The sequence below is a fragment of the Dermochelys coriacea genome, chromosome 12 (assembly GCF_009764565.3).
Source record: "Dermochelys coriacea isolate rDerCor1 chromosome 12, rDerCor1.pri.v4, whole genome shotgun sequence".
Lineage (NCBI taxonomy): Eukaryota > Metazoa > Chordata > Testudines > Dermochelyidae > Dermochelys > Dermochelys coriacea.
In genome coordinates this window covers 4,303,946-4,320,594 of record NC_050079.1, presented here as the reverse complement: position 1 = coordinate 4,320,594, position 16,649 = coordinate 4,303,946, and the positions used below count along the sequence as shown (strand labels likewise).

Below are 16,649 nucleotides of genomic sequence, written 5' to 3'. Positions count from 1 at the left end.
GCATGGGGTTCTGATCTGTGCAGTTCCAGTTGTGAGGGATGCAATTTGGGAACCTCCTCATCATCAGAGAATGTGGACCCCTTTTGCATCACAGACCTCTGCTCCATGATGGTTTCCTTGAGGCTTCACCCCAATGTGTAGATGGCCAGGGATGGGCCAGGGAATGTGCAGTGTGGTGGATCTGCCATTCTATGGATTTCCCAGTCACTTTCCCTGTGCAGATGGGATATGTTGGCTGCAGGGGCTATTGAGAGAGGTTGGGAGAAAGGATTCCTTAGCACTGAGATTCCCCAGCATGCAGCCCAGCTATCCCAGCTGTACACAAGCTCTTATCTGGTTCTACATCTCAAACAAGTAGAGTCTGTGTCTATTCAGTGTCCATTGAAACTGGTAGCTCTTATAGTACCTTCTGGTGCAGGGTCAAAAGGCTGAACAAATGACTGTGTTCCAGCCTAAAAGCCTCTTTAACTTTGGGAGGATAGATAGTGACCTGTTAGTCCACTGAGGCCTGTGCTAAAGTGACTCCTGCTCCCCGTGAAGCCGGTGCTACTCTATTCACACATTACCTGGACATGACCTGAGAGTTCCTTGTCGTGATGGTCTAAGCCACAGTAGCCGGGTAACCAGTCTGAAGAGCTGTGTGATCTTTCTAACCCCGACAGTGCAGAGAATCAAACACCCTGACCTCCTTAACGCTGCCCACCATCAATGTACTGCGCAAGAAACAGGGCCACTCTTATAGGTAAAAGCTATTGCCAAGATTTTCAAAAGGGGGGTTCTACGCTCACATTTAGGCAGCGAAATAAGTGGCCTGATTTTGATTCAGCTGACTTCAGTGGCAACTACTGGTGCTCAGCACCTTTGAAAATCAAACCAGGCCACTCATTTTCAGTACCTTAAATATGAACTTTGAAGCAACAGGAATAACCCCTTCCTGAAAATCTTGGCCTCTTTGTGTAATTGTATTTTTAATGCATATTCATTAAAAGATATGGAGGAACCACTAAGCTACTAAGATCCATGTGGAAGCTCTCAGAACCCAGGAAAGTCTATGGAGGTTGCAACTTACCAGCACAGCCAGTTCAGTGCAGTTACCCTTCTCTCTAGCTCCTTCTGTCACTGCATAGGGCTAAAGGGCAGGAAACTAATAAAGAGCGCTTTTGTAAGTCAGAATAGTTGTCTTGTGGGCCAAACTCTGCACTTATTTACTGGTGTAAATCTGGAGTATCTCAGCTGACTTCAGTGGAGTTACTCTGGTATAAGATACATAGATAGCTCTGTCAGACTAATACTGATACTAATGGCTGACTGCACCAGGAAACAATGTAAGTAACTCTTTTTCTTTTGGCTTGTGTACATAGACATGTATACAGGCCCTTGCTGCATCATGGCTATGACAAGTGGCAGGCCCGAATGACAGTATTCCTACTCTCTGCATGTTTCTGTGAGGTAGGTCACAACAGCACTGATCTAAGCAGTAGCAAGAGGGCCCTGTCCTGAGACCACAAATGACTGTCATTGACTTTTAACAGATCACTCACTCAAACTGCGAAATCTATGAAGATTCTAATGGTCTCTCTTCAATAAGAGTCTCTTTTACAGACCCCAATCTGTGCTGTGTGTGCTGGGTACACTAGCTGAGAAGCATTTAGCATATGGGACTAAATGAATTGGCAATGGCAATGGCAGTGTAAATTAGACAGAAAATGTGTTTAAGTGCCAAAGTAGGCTAAACTTCACCAGTCGAATCCATCAGTTGTGCACAAGGAGTCTCATTTCACTTAGTCAGACAGTGACCCTGGCCTCATAAGGGGTGTGGCTATAAAATGGGGTGTGTTAAAAAGAGGGCATGGCCAGAGGAAAGTGCTCCTGAGACAAGGTAGCGGGTATAGACATGCCAATTTCCCAGCCTAGAAAATTTTCCAGGAAAATTAACTCCTTGAATATGGGACTTTTCCCCACTGAAAAATACATCACTAGTAACTGATGATCCACGCAGTGTTGAGGGTGCTCTGTTTTCTTTGAAGGTCTGTGCAGCTTTCCTTGTTCCAGTTTTTTCTAGGGCTATCCCCCATTTCAGAGCTGAACTCTAGCACTGGGCCCCTGGGAAATTCCATTGTTTTAATAGTTCATAACAAAGGTTCTGAGTCACTCTATATCCTACACTGTCATTGTGAGCCCAGTTCTGAAGAGCCTGCTCAGGTGTCTGCTCATCTGGACTCATGAAGCCTTGGGGATAGTAGAACAACCCTATTCCTGCAGACGGTGGGTGGCTACATGACCTGTTACCTAACCCACCTGTCACAGCCTCTTTGCCTCCATGACCAGGGTGCAGCATAGGTGCAGTTACTGCTGCTCTGGACACCAGAAACACCTGCTTTGCGACTGTCAGAGACTGTCATGGAGGAACTAGGCACAAGGCTGACAGGCCCCTGGCCAGAGACAGCCCAGCACCTGTGCAAGCCATACTGCTGCTGCTGCATGTAAGGCCGGGGCCAGAGGGCTAAGGAGACTTCCCTGTATATATTCTTGGTTCTTGGCATTTAGCTGTCCCAATAACTGTGCTTTAGAACTAGACAGAGCATGTGAGCTCAGGCTGATGCCAGCAATGCTGGCTGTCCTGTGCCCCATCCTGGTCCCTATGGTCAGTGTATTAGGCTGGTAGTTCTTTACGAGCTCTGCATCTCAGAAGGCTTTCTTTCCCCTTCTTCACTCCTTTGAATATGAAGGAAATTTATCAACATCACTCCTTTCTTAGGAAAAAGTCCTATTGAAACCATGTCAGGATCAGGCCCTTCACACTCACATATCCACTGCTTGTTATAGTAAAGAGCAGAGTCTCATAGTCTCATTCAGGGCAGGGCACCTCAGATCCTTGCTTTTGTCTTTTTCAGTATCTAATTGCCATCCCACTGAAGATGTTCCGGTTTTGGATGTTTTTTGCTATGGCAGCCCAGGTATGCTAAGATGGAAACTCTGCCAATGAATGTATATCTAACAGGGAGTGGTTACCAAGCTCTTTGTACTGCTGCTGCTAACTAGCAATGATCTTTATAATTAAGGCATGAAGCTTTTTAGTTTAAACCACAAGTGAAAGCTTTGCCAAGCCCAGGGTTTCTGGTGAGCGCTGTTCCTGCCCGCCATAGTTCACGCTGGGGAGCTACACTACAAAATGTTGTTGAGCTGTCGTTTTCTGACATGCAGAAAAGATGCTAAAAAACCCCTGTACCCCAGTTTTATTTTTATGGCAACAAATGCCATACATCAGAAATCTTGGCTTATAAATCCCTCCGAGAGAAATGTTTCCTTGTTCTTTGGTTTCTTTGGTATAATGTTTAGAGCCATTGGCAATCTGAGAAGAAATGTACCAAATTCTGCAGTAATTTAACCCTGAACAGTTTATAAAAAATTTTTAAGACAACAAGAAAAAACCTTATTGTGGTCTTGTAATCAGCTCAATAAAACTCGTTCAGGCCACCTACACTTTAGCTCCACCTGGTTTTAAAACCTGTTGAATTTTGAGGGTTAATTTCCTCAGTGTAACGATCGCTCTTTTGCTATGATGATTTCTGTGGTGCAGAGTTTGTTCCCCCCTGAATCTTATTTAATCTCTCTCTACCTTTAAAAACCATCTTCAAGCCTTTCCGTTCCAACAGTGACTTTTAGTTTGACATCTGTTGGCTCTTTGTACAGGACCCTTTCCTTCTCCTTGTGACTGTTTAGCTGTTAAGCTATTAGCACGTGGTCTATTTAATGATTTTTAAAAAAATTTCATTATGCTGTGCACAGACCCAGGACTCTTTGGCAAAGGGAAGTGTTAGAAATAAAATGAGACGTTGTTATATAAAAGCACATTCATTTTGAACCTGTTCTCTAGTTAAGGGCACTTGCACCATTTAGAAAACAGTAGGAACTACTGGGAAGAATGTTGTTAGTGACTGGTGTTTGCTTCTCCCTACAGGTCCCACTGGCTTGTCTAATGAAAAGGCTTTTTGGTGGTAATTTTGGCAACATCTTCATGTGGATCAGTCTGGTCTTGGGTCCTCCCCTCATGATGCTCTTGTATTTTCATGACTATTACATCCAGCACCATCGGAAGGATTCAAGCTGGAGACTGTTTTTTTTCTAATCGACCCCAGTCCTAGTTCCCTTGTGCTCTCTGTCTGTCTGTCTTTATGTATGACAGAGGCACCCAAACTTGGCTCAAATTAGAACCACAGATTGAAGCCACCCTTTTCTTTAATATGGGAGGGTGGCCCAGGCCTGCAATGCTCTATCTGGCCACTAGGCTGGAGATAGAGAATTGCATGCCGGTCTCCCCTGCATATTGAAGATGAGTGAGTGCAGAGCTCTGTGGGCCACATGTATTTGTTTACTTTGGCCACCTCTGACCCCTTTGTCTCTTCAATAGCAAGTTGATCTTTGGCTCCTTTAGGACTGACTTTAAAGAATACTTGCAAAGGGTCCCTGAAAAGTCCGGTAACAGCTCTGGAGATAAATATACATTATAGTAGATGCTCTTAATTCATATTAAAATCCTGCTGTTTATGATAACATCTTGCCTGGGAAATGAATTTAAGAATCAGGTAAAAATACTGTTTCCTCGCTTTTTTCATCCAATGATTTAAATGGGAGAGTTGAATTAATGAGGAGATAATGTCAATTGAACAGAAGGTTGTCACTGGAGAATGGGCTCCTGCAGCTAGATAAATGCAAAGGTGAAGCCAAGACATTTCTGTTCACAGCAGGAGACATCAAAGGTTTATTAAAATCATTCTCTCTCTTTTATCCCATGTGACTGCTGATTAGTATGGATAATTATTTTGGGCCTAGCTCTGCCACCCTTGCTTGTGTTAAACACTTCCCTTGCTCCTCAAGTAGTCCCAGTAAACTCAGCAGGTCTGCTTGCAGAGTGCTGTTCGACTCAGTGGAATTAAGGATGGCAGCTTCGAGCCCTTTGTATGCAGTAGTGGAGTGGCAATTGCTAATGGATGACTGACTGCCCTGAATGCATCACGTCTTCCTAAGGTCTTCACCATGTTTCCCATGCAGGACAGACAGCTACCTCCTGTCTCCAGACCTGTGTGGGGAGGGGACAGGGTGGAACTTGCATCACACCCTGCATCCTCATGACCAACCCAACTGAGGCTCCCAAGTACAGTATTCTCATGACAAAGAAGTTGTGTGTTGCTATTTGGGGGCAGTGAAGTGGGTGGAGTTAGAAAGTAGCCCCGAGACGAGGCGCCTTGCCCTGTTCTGAGGAGAATCCCTTTGAATTTGGCAAGTGAGGAGGCTTTGAGGATCAGATTTCACATAGGATCAGTAGATTGTTTTACCAATAGGCATGTAACAAGGATCACCTGATGTACTAATGGGAGTTAGCTTCCACAGCACACACAACAGTAACCAGTAGGTGGTCAAAGCATCCCTGTTCAGGAAAGCACTTAAGCCCTTGCTGAACTTTACAACTTGGGCTTAAGTACTTTCCTGAATGAGATAAAGCTATTCTGAATCTGCCTGACCTCATTCTTTGTCTCCCTTGCTGCACCATATAGTGAGGCCAACATTTTCATACATGGGTGTCTACAGCTAGGCACCTGAATCCAGGTTTGTTTATCATTATCATTCTCTGTTTTACCGTAGTGCCTAGGCGTTCCAGTTGCAGACCAAGATCCCATGGGGCTGGGTACTGGACACGCAGCACAAAAAGACAGCCCGGCTGTAAGGAATTGACAGTCTACAGCAAGAGACAATAGATGGGTACAGACAGGGGAGCACAAGGAAATGGAGAGACAGGACTGGTCAGCATGATGGACAGGGTCTCAGCACAACAGCAGGCTCCATTAACCTACATAGGCACCTAAATCAGCAGCCTGATTTTCAAGCACTCGTTGACAACAGTCAAATTCCTTAGATTGGATTTGCTTAGACTGTAAATTCTCTGGGAGTGGGAGTAGTAATATCAGAGTTACTCCAAATACACACTGAAGGGAGAGGACAGTCAGGCCCGGTGTGCACAGGACAGATGACGTAGGGGAATGAGGCACTCAGTGAACAGTGAGGGTGAAGAGAATTTCTTGGAAAGCACTGATTACAACCAGTGGATTTATTTTTAACCAGTGTAATAATCCATTTCCCCCAAAGACCATCACTGAGTAGTGGCCTTCCTCTTTGCTTGTTTGAAGAAGTTATTTAAACAGAAATGTCTCACCACTCCCTCGCTCACTGGGCACTGTCCAAACGTGTCCTGGCCAGGAGTGTGCAGTAGCGACAGTACACAAGCGTTTAAGGAAAGCCTCTCAGTGCGAGCACACAAAGGCACAGTGCGAAGGCTGTGGACTTGCCATCTCCTGTGCGTCACTGCAATTGAAATGGTTTTTGAACACAGGTTTTCTTAGGGAATCTGGATGTATAAAAAGAACCATTCACACATTTCAGGCACGTCCATCGGGGTGTTAAGATATACGTGGTCTGGCCTTCAGAGGGGCTGAACCCCAGCAGTTCCCATCGGCTTCTGCACCTCAGAAAAGCACTCCTGACAGGAATGGCTAAAAGCAGTTAAAGGCCAAGGAGGGCCCATTACTTACCCTGACCTCTCACCTTCTGTAAAGGGGGGTTAGGGGCTCCAGCTGCTCTTTCACTATCTCCATATTTACACCGATGATGATTTCAGCATAACTGGCAACGTGAGAACATTTTAGATGCATTCCAGGGGAATATGAAAAATATTCTTGCTGCATGTATGTAGGGCCTTTTGGGACACCAGAGCTGCTGAAAATGTTACACACCCCTCTCCTTGCTTTGACCAGCCTTTGTTCTCTGGCCTTTTTTTCCCTTCCTATCCTCTTTTCTCATAGGAAGGGCAGGATTTATAAGGGCATTTCAGAGCAACACAGAACCCCTGCAGACTAGGAGCGGCAGGCAAAAGAGCAGATGGGTTTTCCATCCAGAGAGGTTTTTAAAGATTGGCAGTTGTGTAAATCAACTATGTATCAACTATCCTGAAATATATCTGCACTTGCTCCAAGTCACTGGCCGCTCCTGGCTGCACCACTTCTTCATTACAAGGTCACCCTGTGTCCCGAAGATGAATGTCATCATCTCAGCATGTGTGACATACTCCCGGTGTATATTTTCTAGTGAGAGAAATGTGTCAATCAACAGGAATACACTGGGAAGTTTGAGGCCTTCCTGTCCCTGTACTCCAGTCAGCCATGAGATAATGAGCATTCTCCACAGGGCTTCCATATCTGCCATTTCTCTCATTGTGCAGTCAGTGTATTCGGAGCAAAAATAAACCAATTCATCATGGGACTGGATGCTTCAGGCGATTGGTGGTGAGAGATGGAACCTTTCACATCTAAGACACAGTCCATGGCAGTAGTAACTGAAAGCTGGTACCTTCTGGTGGGTGCTCAATAGTCCATGTGGAATAAGGCTGTAATCTCAATCTAGTTCCTGGTGGGAACTTGTCCGCATCACAAAACCATCACTCTAGTCAGCACTAATCAACACCATGTTGGCAGATAGTAGAAGGGCTAAAGAACAGATGGGTAAAGAGGCACCTTTCATCCCTACAGGCCAGGCCATGGGCTACCGTAGGGGAATCTTCCACCGCCACGCCTTGTGTTGGATTTGGTCTGTGGAGCGAGGGCGTGAGTCTCCAAGTCCCTCAACCTGGCACATTTCATGAATGCTAAAAACAAACAAACAAAACCCTGTCTATCACCCTTGAGCAAAAGACAGAAGGGACTGTATAACAACTCAAAAAGAAAAGGAGTACTTGTGGCACCTTAGAGACTAACAAATTTATTAGAGCATAAGCTTTCGTGAGCTACAGCTCACTTCGAAATATAACAACTCAGTTCATCTCCAGCAGCTGTTTACATTGTGGCTGGATTCAGAAAAACCCCACTCAAAAGCTTTTCCTGTACAGCTGTGGGCAGGAAATTCTTATGGAAACTGCAGGGATCCTGGTACATTTGGCTGGCTGCATGAAAATCTTTGCCTGTTTGCATCTTAAATAAGTACATTTTAAACAAGGAAGTTGCCAGTTCTGGCTTGCCTGCAGACTGAATGCTTCCATCTGTAAAACTCGCTGAAAGTCACTGAGCAGCATGAAGAAAAGGAGTACTTGTGGCACCTTAGAGACTTACACATTTCCACCAGTGCTCATGGAGGCATTTCTGCAGGGCACCCTGCCGAGACTTCAGAGCTGAGTCAGGAGGGGCTGTATCTGAGATCTGCCCTTAAAGATCACCAGGAGCAATGTTTTTCAGTGATAAGGCCAGCAGTGAGGGGGATGTGATTTTAATCTAGAGATGCAAAGCAGCCTCACAGAGCCAATAATTTAAGAGGCAGGGTACAGATGCATAACTTTGCATAACAGGGGTACTGAGTTCTGGGAAATAAGTAGAAACCAGTTTTTAAATGTCTCACTTTGTTTTGTTAATTTAATCTAGGTTTTTGTCCTGTCAGACTTGGTAAGTAAAATGGCTGCATTTATTTTGCCAGGTGGAAAATCAAATGAATGCATCTCAGAAGCCAACTGGAGACGGTCCTGTGTGTCCAATTTTTGCTGGGTTAGTGGGTTTCCGGGATCAATAGATTTTTATTGGGTAGTTCCTACTTAATCATTAAATCTTTCCTGACACTCAGAATGAGCCCGAAACATGATAAAACACAAGAGGACATTCAACCAAGTAGATCAGTTGTTTGGACGAATGCTCTTAACCCTCTCAGTCTGAATAGAGACGGCTTGGTGCCCTGGGTTGGCTTTCATAACTGCAGCCTGTTCAATTCCAACTTCAGTAGGTTAACAGATGGAAGCAGGGCCACAGGCCTGTCTACATACAGGAGTTATGCTGGTTTATCTAAAGAGCGGTTTAAAACTGATTAATTCATAGGCTAGGGCTTCACTGCCAAAAAGGTGTGTTTCTACAAGATAGCTAACCTACATTAGCGGTCTCCCTGCAAAATCCTCATGGAGACAAGGCAGAGGCCGATTCTTTTAAAAACGTTTTTAACAGCCTGTCACAGTGTGACAGGCCCTTTAAGGGAAGATGAACCCAGCCCCACCTGTGACTGATCAGCTCGTTGCCTCCTAGGTGAAGCTGTGGGGCTAGGGATCAGGTGATCCCCTAGGAGCACCTGGGTCTTATAAAGGCCAGTGAGTGCTCAGCTGAGCCAGAGAACTGCAGGGAGCACATTGCTGAAGTAGAGGAAAGATTCTGGCTAGTAAGTGATCACCAGGCAGATGACCTTGTGAGTGAGAACTGTAGGTGTCCTGGGGTCCAAGCAAGGACCGGAAGGGCTGAGAGAGGTGAGGGGGAAATCTTTGGGCATTCGAGCCTATGTGGGGCAGAGGACATGCTTTATTTGGGTATTTTGCTTGTGTGTTCAGTTTAACTAGTAAACTGGGCTCTGAGGCATAGCCTGACGCAAACTCTGGCACAGCAATGATCCTTCAGTTGCTGGTAAGGCTGCTTACACGGCCCTGTATGTGAACAAGCTGCTCTGTGCTTTGCACCGTCCCTGCATGAGAAGCTGTGTGTCAAAGCTCAGCTGTGAGACTCCGTTTAATTTTGTGGTCTGCTGCTCATGAAGACAACATCCTCTCCCTCTAACCTCAAGGCAGTCCCTACAGTGACAAAGCAGCAAGCTATGCTCCCTCCGGCTGAACCAGCATAGAAGCAGCAGTGAGAGTTTAAAAGGGACATCTCCTGGACCTTGTGAAATGCTGAGCCTCCCTTAAGGACATATAAAGAGATGTTGCACCCTGATTCCACTAATAGAGACACTCCATAAATGGAACAATTTAGTAAATGCTTTCCCTCTAAATGAGCTTGTTGGCAGATCCCTCAGAAGTATCCATCACACCATAGGCCTGCTCTGACAAGCGACTCTAGAAATGGAACCATGGGGCTCTGGGTTTATTGTCCATGGTTTCCGTAATAAATGTGCTGAGTTGAAAAGTAAGATTGCTAGCCTGCCCGCTGAACCTTGCATGGCAGAGTCAAGCTGGGTTCTTTCCTTCTTGCGCATCATCACCACCACCAATAAAGATGCTGCCACCCAAATTGTCTGCCCTTTGTTGCATCCGTGCACCCCCCCCCCCGCCTTCAATAAGCAGGCTGGACTTTACTACATCGCTCTGGGTGATGCATGAGATGGGATAGACTCCAGCTGAGTGGCCGCTGCAGAGGTAAAGTGCAATAACTGCTTATTTTTGTAGCTGAACTGAGCGGAACTGTCTTTGAGTTCACACGGTGTAGGAGGCAAGAAAGGACCCCATTTTAAGGGTCCTTTCCCCCTCCTTTAAACCCACCAGTCAAGGCTCTGTTTTAAAGATGCCATCCTTCCTGTTGGAGGACTAGGCAAAGGATTCGCTCTGGAGCGTCTCATTTCTGCGCCTTACTCTGCCAGGGTGCCTGTTGATGAATTACAGAAGACGCACCTTTGCCTCTTAGATTGCTGTCAGGGTGGTGCCCCCACAGCTCCCCCACTTTACACTGGCATGAGAGTGGAAGCCAGATTCTGATCTCTGTTCCCTTGGTTCAGTGTGAATACGAAGTTCCTTTGTCCGGGTCATGGAGCGCACTCTGCGCTCACACCAGCATAACTGGGATCAGTACCCTGCCCCAGAGACCATGAGTCACAGCCCAGTCTCTAGTGTGGCAGTGCTAAGCCGTGGGCTGGCCCTACCGTTTTCAAACCGCTCTTTGATGGGAATGAAAGAAGATCCCTTCCCCACGCCCACGTGCAGGCTGAGAGCCGGCTGCACATTGCAAATGGGCACTGAATACCGGCCTGTGGTGCTGGTCTCTATATGGAGGGCGGGGAGGATTGCACACCTAATGCTAATCTAAACAGAACAGTTTGGGGATTTTCATGCTCCCTGGTCCTGTCGCCAAGCCCCAGACTGCTCGCTGAGCTACCCCGGGGCACCAGATACTGTGCAGCGAGTCTTAAAAGTGGCTTGCTTTAGCCCCCTCCCTACGCGTGGCTGGAGACGCCATGACAACAGTGAGCGAACAGTGGCTGCTTATGCAGCCTCAGAACCCTGCCAGCTCACAGGGTGCCCTGCCCCTTGGCTCGGCCCAGGGGAACGATGACTTCAGGGAGCCAAGTGACGCACCTTCTCACTGGGCAAAGCAGCTGCAGCGAGGAGAACAATGCAGAGGAGACCGGGGCGAACGCTGGCAGCGGGGGAAAGGTGGGGCTGGAAGTGGCTGGGGGAGGTCAGTCTGTTCTCTGCTGGGGAATTGGGGCTCACGCTAGCCTACGGCAAGGACAGCCCCAGGGGCTTGGCAAGCGGGATGATGGAGAGGGAAGGCGGGGGCTTTGGAGACCGTGTAGGTGAAGAAGCAGGAGTCTGGCTGGGGAGAAGGAAGGGGGAGCAGAAGCGGGGATGGAGAATACGCTGGAGTGAGGCAGCCAGCTGCGGGAGCTGATTTCTGTGAGAAGGAGCCCGACACAGTAGGCCCTGCCTCGCCGTCTGTGCAGCCCCCTGACCCGTGGGGCGAGTCCAGCACGGGTTGGCCCTGGGTTGGCCACGGCGGGGCTGCACGGCGGATATCAGGATGTGCAGAGCCGGGACGGCTTGGGGCGGAAAACGCTGTTTCCATCTCAGCCTGGGCGACAAGCAGAGGCCTGGGTCTCCTAGCACAAGGAAACAGGAACAGCCCCTCCCTGCGCTGTGTGGCTGCCTTTGCAGGGGCCGAGGCAATGCTGAGATGGTCAGGCAGCCACGGCGCACCATGCAGGGGATGGCAGGAGGGAGTGATTGTCCTGTGCTTTCCCTAGGGGTCCGGGCCGAACAGTTCCATCTCTTTGCCAGGGCAGCAGGACGAGAGGCCTGGTGCTGCTATGGCTGTGCATTTCCCGCTCCCCAGCAGCTGGTGAGTGAAGTTGTGTCTGGGAGATGCGACCTGACCATTGCACTCCGCAGCCAGTGCCTTCAGCTTGCTCCTAGGGGTGACGGAGCCTGGGCCCTGCCTGAATCAGGCCCAAGCGAGGTCAGCAATTTGGACAGCTGGTACTCATGGGACAGTGGCGCTGCCTGACGGGCCTGCTCAGATCTCGGGAGGCACCAGCAGCAGCCACTCACTAGTGAATGAGTCGACGGGGCGGGGCGGGGGGAGCATGAGAAAAGCAGAGGAAAGGATGGGGTATTAATGGAGGAAAAGCAGAGAAGAGAGGGTGGTAATAGACTGGGAAGCACAGGTCTGCCAGGTCCCGAAAGGGCCTCAGAGGGACCATGCCCTCCATTTGTTTTGCAGGATGTGGTACGCAGGTGACACCATCTAGTTCCCTGCAGGCGTTTGCAGCTGTGGGGGAATTCCCCTGGGTGGTGTCGATACAGGACCTACAGCACAAGCACCTGGCCTTTGGCTCCATCCTGAGCGAGCACTGGATCCTGAGCGCTGCATCCAGCTTTCAGACAAGGTATGATGTGCCATGGCGCTCTTCGACCATAGCTCCGTTCGACAGAGGGAGGTTGATGTCTTGTGGTGCGGGCTTGCTCTCAACTCTGGAGGACGCTGCTTCTTGGAGGTCCTCCTTGGAAGGAGGCTGACAGGAGCACCCAGTTCCTCAGTGCATTACCATCCATGTTCTGAACCAGCTCCCTGGCACAGACTTGACAGGAGGCTTTGCTGTAGAAAAAGACCAGGAACTGAGCCAATCAGAAGATTAAATGATCTCTGACTGACTGCTGAGTAGCTGGAGCTGCTCATAGCGAGGCTGCGGCTGTAATGAACTTCCAGTGAAATGGAGACAGCGCTAAGCACACGGTTCGCTGCGCAATGCTGCCATTTGCACTGGGCTTTTCTTCCCACCTTTTGGCCCCTCACGTGTTTAGTCCTCTGAGAAGATCTGCTCTGGTTTGGAAGGTCAGGCAAGAGATTGTGAAGCTTCCTCTCTTCCCTTCCCCCTCGCTCAGCGACAAGGGACAGAAAGCTTGCACCCAGCCTCTTTTCCTGGGCTGCCTTCTACCCTTTCTTTGCACATGCCACCCAGCTGCTGGCAATACAGGGTCCACCCTGGTGATCTGGACACCGTGCCAGCGTTCAGTCATCAGATGCTCTGCATTCCAGCCTGTCCCTCCCAGACACGGTACAACTAGGCCCCAATCCTCCCCTCTGATGTGGCGCTCTGCTGGTGTAAAGCTGGCAGTGGGGGAATCCCTGGGTATCAGAGCTGCCTGTGCCCCCCAGCTCCATTCCCCTGCTGCAGGAGGCATGGCTGAGGGAAAGGGGGTGCAGGATTTGTGGGTGGCCAATGTCTCCCTACTGCCAGAATAGTCCCTGCAGACTTTGCAATTTACAGCAATCCTTAGACTACATGTCTAAGGGACCAGACTGGGGCTGGGCCACCCAGGTCTGGGGGGATGACGGCATAAAAATCACCTTTGCACACATCTCCCTCCTGAGTTGTGCTGGGATCTGGACCCTGAGCCACCAAATCGAAGGCACGGAGCCCGATTCTGATCTCACACTGGCTTTGCACCCGGATAAACTGCCTTGACTAGTGGCCTCAAGTCTTCCGGTAGCTGGTGTCACCCTGCACCCTTTGAGCTGTCACATTCCCACTGCCAAGGGGCTCTCAGTTCTCAGAGCTCTTTGCACCTCTAAGGCTCCTCTGGTCTCTCTCCAGGCGTCCGGCTTTCGCCGGGGTTGGTATAACGGATCTGAACAAGCAGAGGAAGACCCAGCGCCCGTACTCCATCAGCACCATCATTCCCCATGAAGACTTCAACGAAATCACACTGGACAAGAACATTGCCCTGCTGAAGATGGCCACCCCAGTAGAGTTCAGTGATGCTGTTCAGCCCATCTGCTTCCCCAGCAGGAACCTCACCGCAGCCACCCTGGAGAACTGCTGGGTGTCAGGGTGGGTCCACCCCACGGCAGGTAACCCCTTCCTTTTCCTGGGTGACACGTACGAGACAAGGGCATAGGCCTAGTTTGACTGCTATATTTGGGGGGACAGCTCTAGCCAAGCAAATGGGACCATGGGGGGGAGACAGACAAACGTAGGTGCACACACGCTGAAGCCAGTCCCCTCTGTCTGGCTGGTTCTCTCCCGTGTGCCTGGAGTGGCGGGCGCTCTGGCTGCGGCAGGCTGCACATTACCTGGGCTGCTGGTTTAGCGGGGGAGCCCCAGCTGCTGCTGTCCGCTGTGGGGACCCGAGTGCGGGAGCTGCGGCCACTCTGGCCCCAGCTGCTACAGCAGGACTTGGTGCCACTGCTTTTCTAGTGCCTCCTGGTGCTGCTGTGGCCACCTTCCTGCTGCAGCTTCCCCGCCGCACCACACAGATACACGCGGCAGCACGGGCTCCACTAGGACCGTCAAACAGCCGCCACTCTGGGCTGCTGGGGCTGCTGGCAGGCGCCCATTCTGGTGCATTATGTTAAATGCACCGAGCCTCACCCCCCGACCACAGCACCCCCAATAAGGCTGGCCCTGTTGGGGGTGAGGGGCAACACCCAGGGAGCAGAGCGAACCTCAAAAGCTGCATTCAAAAGTCTGGGTGCTTTTAGAGAGACTGCAAAAGCGAATCAGACCGGCTGGCTTCTTCCAGCTAGAAAAGCGAGTGAGAAACCAGGATGGCGACTTGCCTTATAGCAACTGTGGCTCTTCAGAGGTCTTGTCTGTGTGGATGCCACTTGGGGTCAGAATGCACCTCGTGCACATGCAGGTCCTCGCAGATCAAGAAATGTGGTCAGGGTATGAAATCCAGTGCCGAGTAGCGGGATGGAGGGGCTTTGGTCTGGGTACATGATGCAGCATCCCAACTCCAAAGACCTTTGTTTTCTTTTCCTTGCCATAAAGCCACGTGTCCTCTGGGGGGGCAAACAGTGCTCCCCAGGGAGTTCAGTTAGCTCCATTTCTGCTCAGCAAGCAGCAGCTGCTAGGAAATGGATTTGAGTCTCTGGGATGGGGGGGCTGGGTTGCAGTGCCCCCAGGAGAGGCCAGAGCCCTGTTTCAAACCCAGCTCTCTCATTTGCCAGTGCAGAGACCTAGCTCTGCCCACCCAGCGAGGCTAATCCCTGTGGGACTGAAGCAGATGGCGCTCCTTTTAGCCTGCTGGGCCTGTCAGCGGGAAGAAATGCAACATGTGGCACAGCCACTTCCAGGTCCTAGGCCCTAGACTGGGGGCCTCTGATCTCTTGGTGTTTTGGCTCGGACAGGAAGACGCACGGCAGCAAGCTTTCTAAGGAAGCTCTCAGTAGTGGATGTGGATCCCTGCCCCTTGAAGAGAATTGTTACAACCGAGTGCAGCAGCCACAGGGACTCCGACAACGTGACTGGATGTTTGGTAAGGAGCTTGTACTGATCCAGCCACAGCCTCTGACACAGGGTGCGAACTACAGGGGGACCTGAGCTCGGCTTCCCTCACACTCTCTATCCCCCAATTAGCTACTGAATTGTCCATGAGATCTGGGGCCCGCATCATCCTTGGGCCATAATAAAGGCCTTAGTTTCCACATGTCACTTTCCACTCTCCTCTGTCCTGAGGCTTTGTCACATCACACATACTAGCCTTCGCCTGGGAAAACTGAACTCCCCTGTTCAGCCAGCAAGCTGATGTTTGGGGGCCATAAGAGCAGATTTCTGGGCAATGCATCTGTGATGGGGGTGTTGTAACAGCCTAAAGAGCCAGCCCCCTGGAATTACTGGTGGCTTGTTGGAGCAGATAAAGCAACGAGCTGGTGGGATCTGTCCTCCTTCCAGCTTAGGGTTAGTATAGAGGTGCCCACAGGAGTCAAGAGCAGCGACAGCACGCGTAGGAGGGAAAACTGGTTTGATTTGACTAAAACTTGCCTTTTCTCTCTTAAAGGGGGACCCAGGAAACCCAGTCATGTGCCAGGCTAAGGGAACTGGAGACTGGGTTCTGAATGGAGTGCTGAGTCAGGGCGGCATGCGATGCTATGGACCGTTTCTCTACACCAAAGTGGCCTATTACAGCGACTGGATTTCAGCCACAACAGCTGACGCAGGAGTTCCCATATATCCCACTTTTGCCAGAGGACGCTCCGCTTTCCAAGCGCCGGCTGAGGATTTGGAAGGTTCGTTTGAGCCAGCAGAGAAGGTGTTTCAATCCTCAGTCATCTCGGAAGCTGGGTCTGACCACGGCCAAGCCAAGCAGCGACCGAAGGACACCAAGCCCGCCCAGGAAGGGCTAGCCAGGGCTTACACCAAGTCTGACCCAGTGTACTATGACTACTACAGTGGGGAAACGCTCCCCATTTCTAAGGGGAGCTTACATCAGCCGCAGATCCTCATGGAAATGAGTGCTGTTTTCCTTCTGCTCAGGCTCCTCTTTTACTAGGAGACACTGTAACCGAGGCAACTGTGTGATTGACTGGCCTCAGGAGCCATTCCCAACACTCTGGGCACCCTCCCCTTTGCTTTTCATGCTGGTGACAGAGGCTACGTGGCACAATCCATGTGCACAGTGCTGACATGTCCTCCCCCCATAGCAACGTCCTCGTTTGTTAATCTGTCTCTATATTTTAGCATTCACTCTGGGCTATTAAACTTTAAACACCTCCCCCCAAAAACTCTCCTGATTCCTTTTGTCCCAAGGGTCAGTCCAGAGAGGACAATGATTGTAAACATGTCCAGACACAATGGCCAGATTT

General features: G+C 49.8%; 2 protein-coding genes across 2 annotated transcripts in view; both read left to right on the top strand.

The window, feature by feature from the left end:
* The window catches only part of LOC119841075 (diacylglycerol O-acyltransferase 1-like), a 42,237-nt gene extending 37,683 nt beyond the window's left edge, over positions 1 to 4,554 (top strand). Inside the window, 3 exon segments of the mRNA XM_043494734.1 lie at positions 1,362 to 1,449; positions 2,895 to 2,957; positions 3,962 to 4,554. Coding sequence (XP_043350669.1) covers positions 1,362 to 1,449; positions 2,895 to 2,957; positions 3,962 to 4,129 — 319 coding nt within the window. The 3' untranslated portion in view covers positions 4,130 to 4,554.
* Positions 4,555 to 4,697: 143 nt separating this feature from the next.
* Positions 4,698 to 16,336, top strand: PRSS54 (serine protease 54). Its single transcript, XM_038368887.2, has 6 exons — positions 4,698 to 11,215; positions 11,806 to 11,900; positions 12,282 to 12,447; positions 13,657 to 13,913; positions 15,195 to 15,322; positions 15,845 to 16,336. The coding sequence occupies exons 1-6, from the start codon at positions 11,175 to 11,177 to the stop codon at positions 16,334 to 16,336; spliced, it is 1,179 nt and encodes a 392-aa protein (XP_038224815.1). The 5' UTR covers positions 4,698 to 11,174.
* Positions 16,337 to 16,649: the final 313 nt, after the last annotated feature.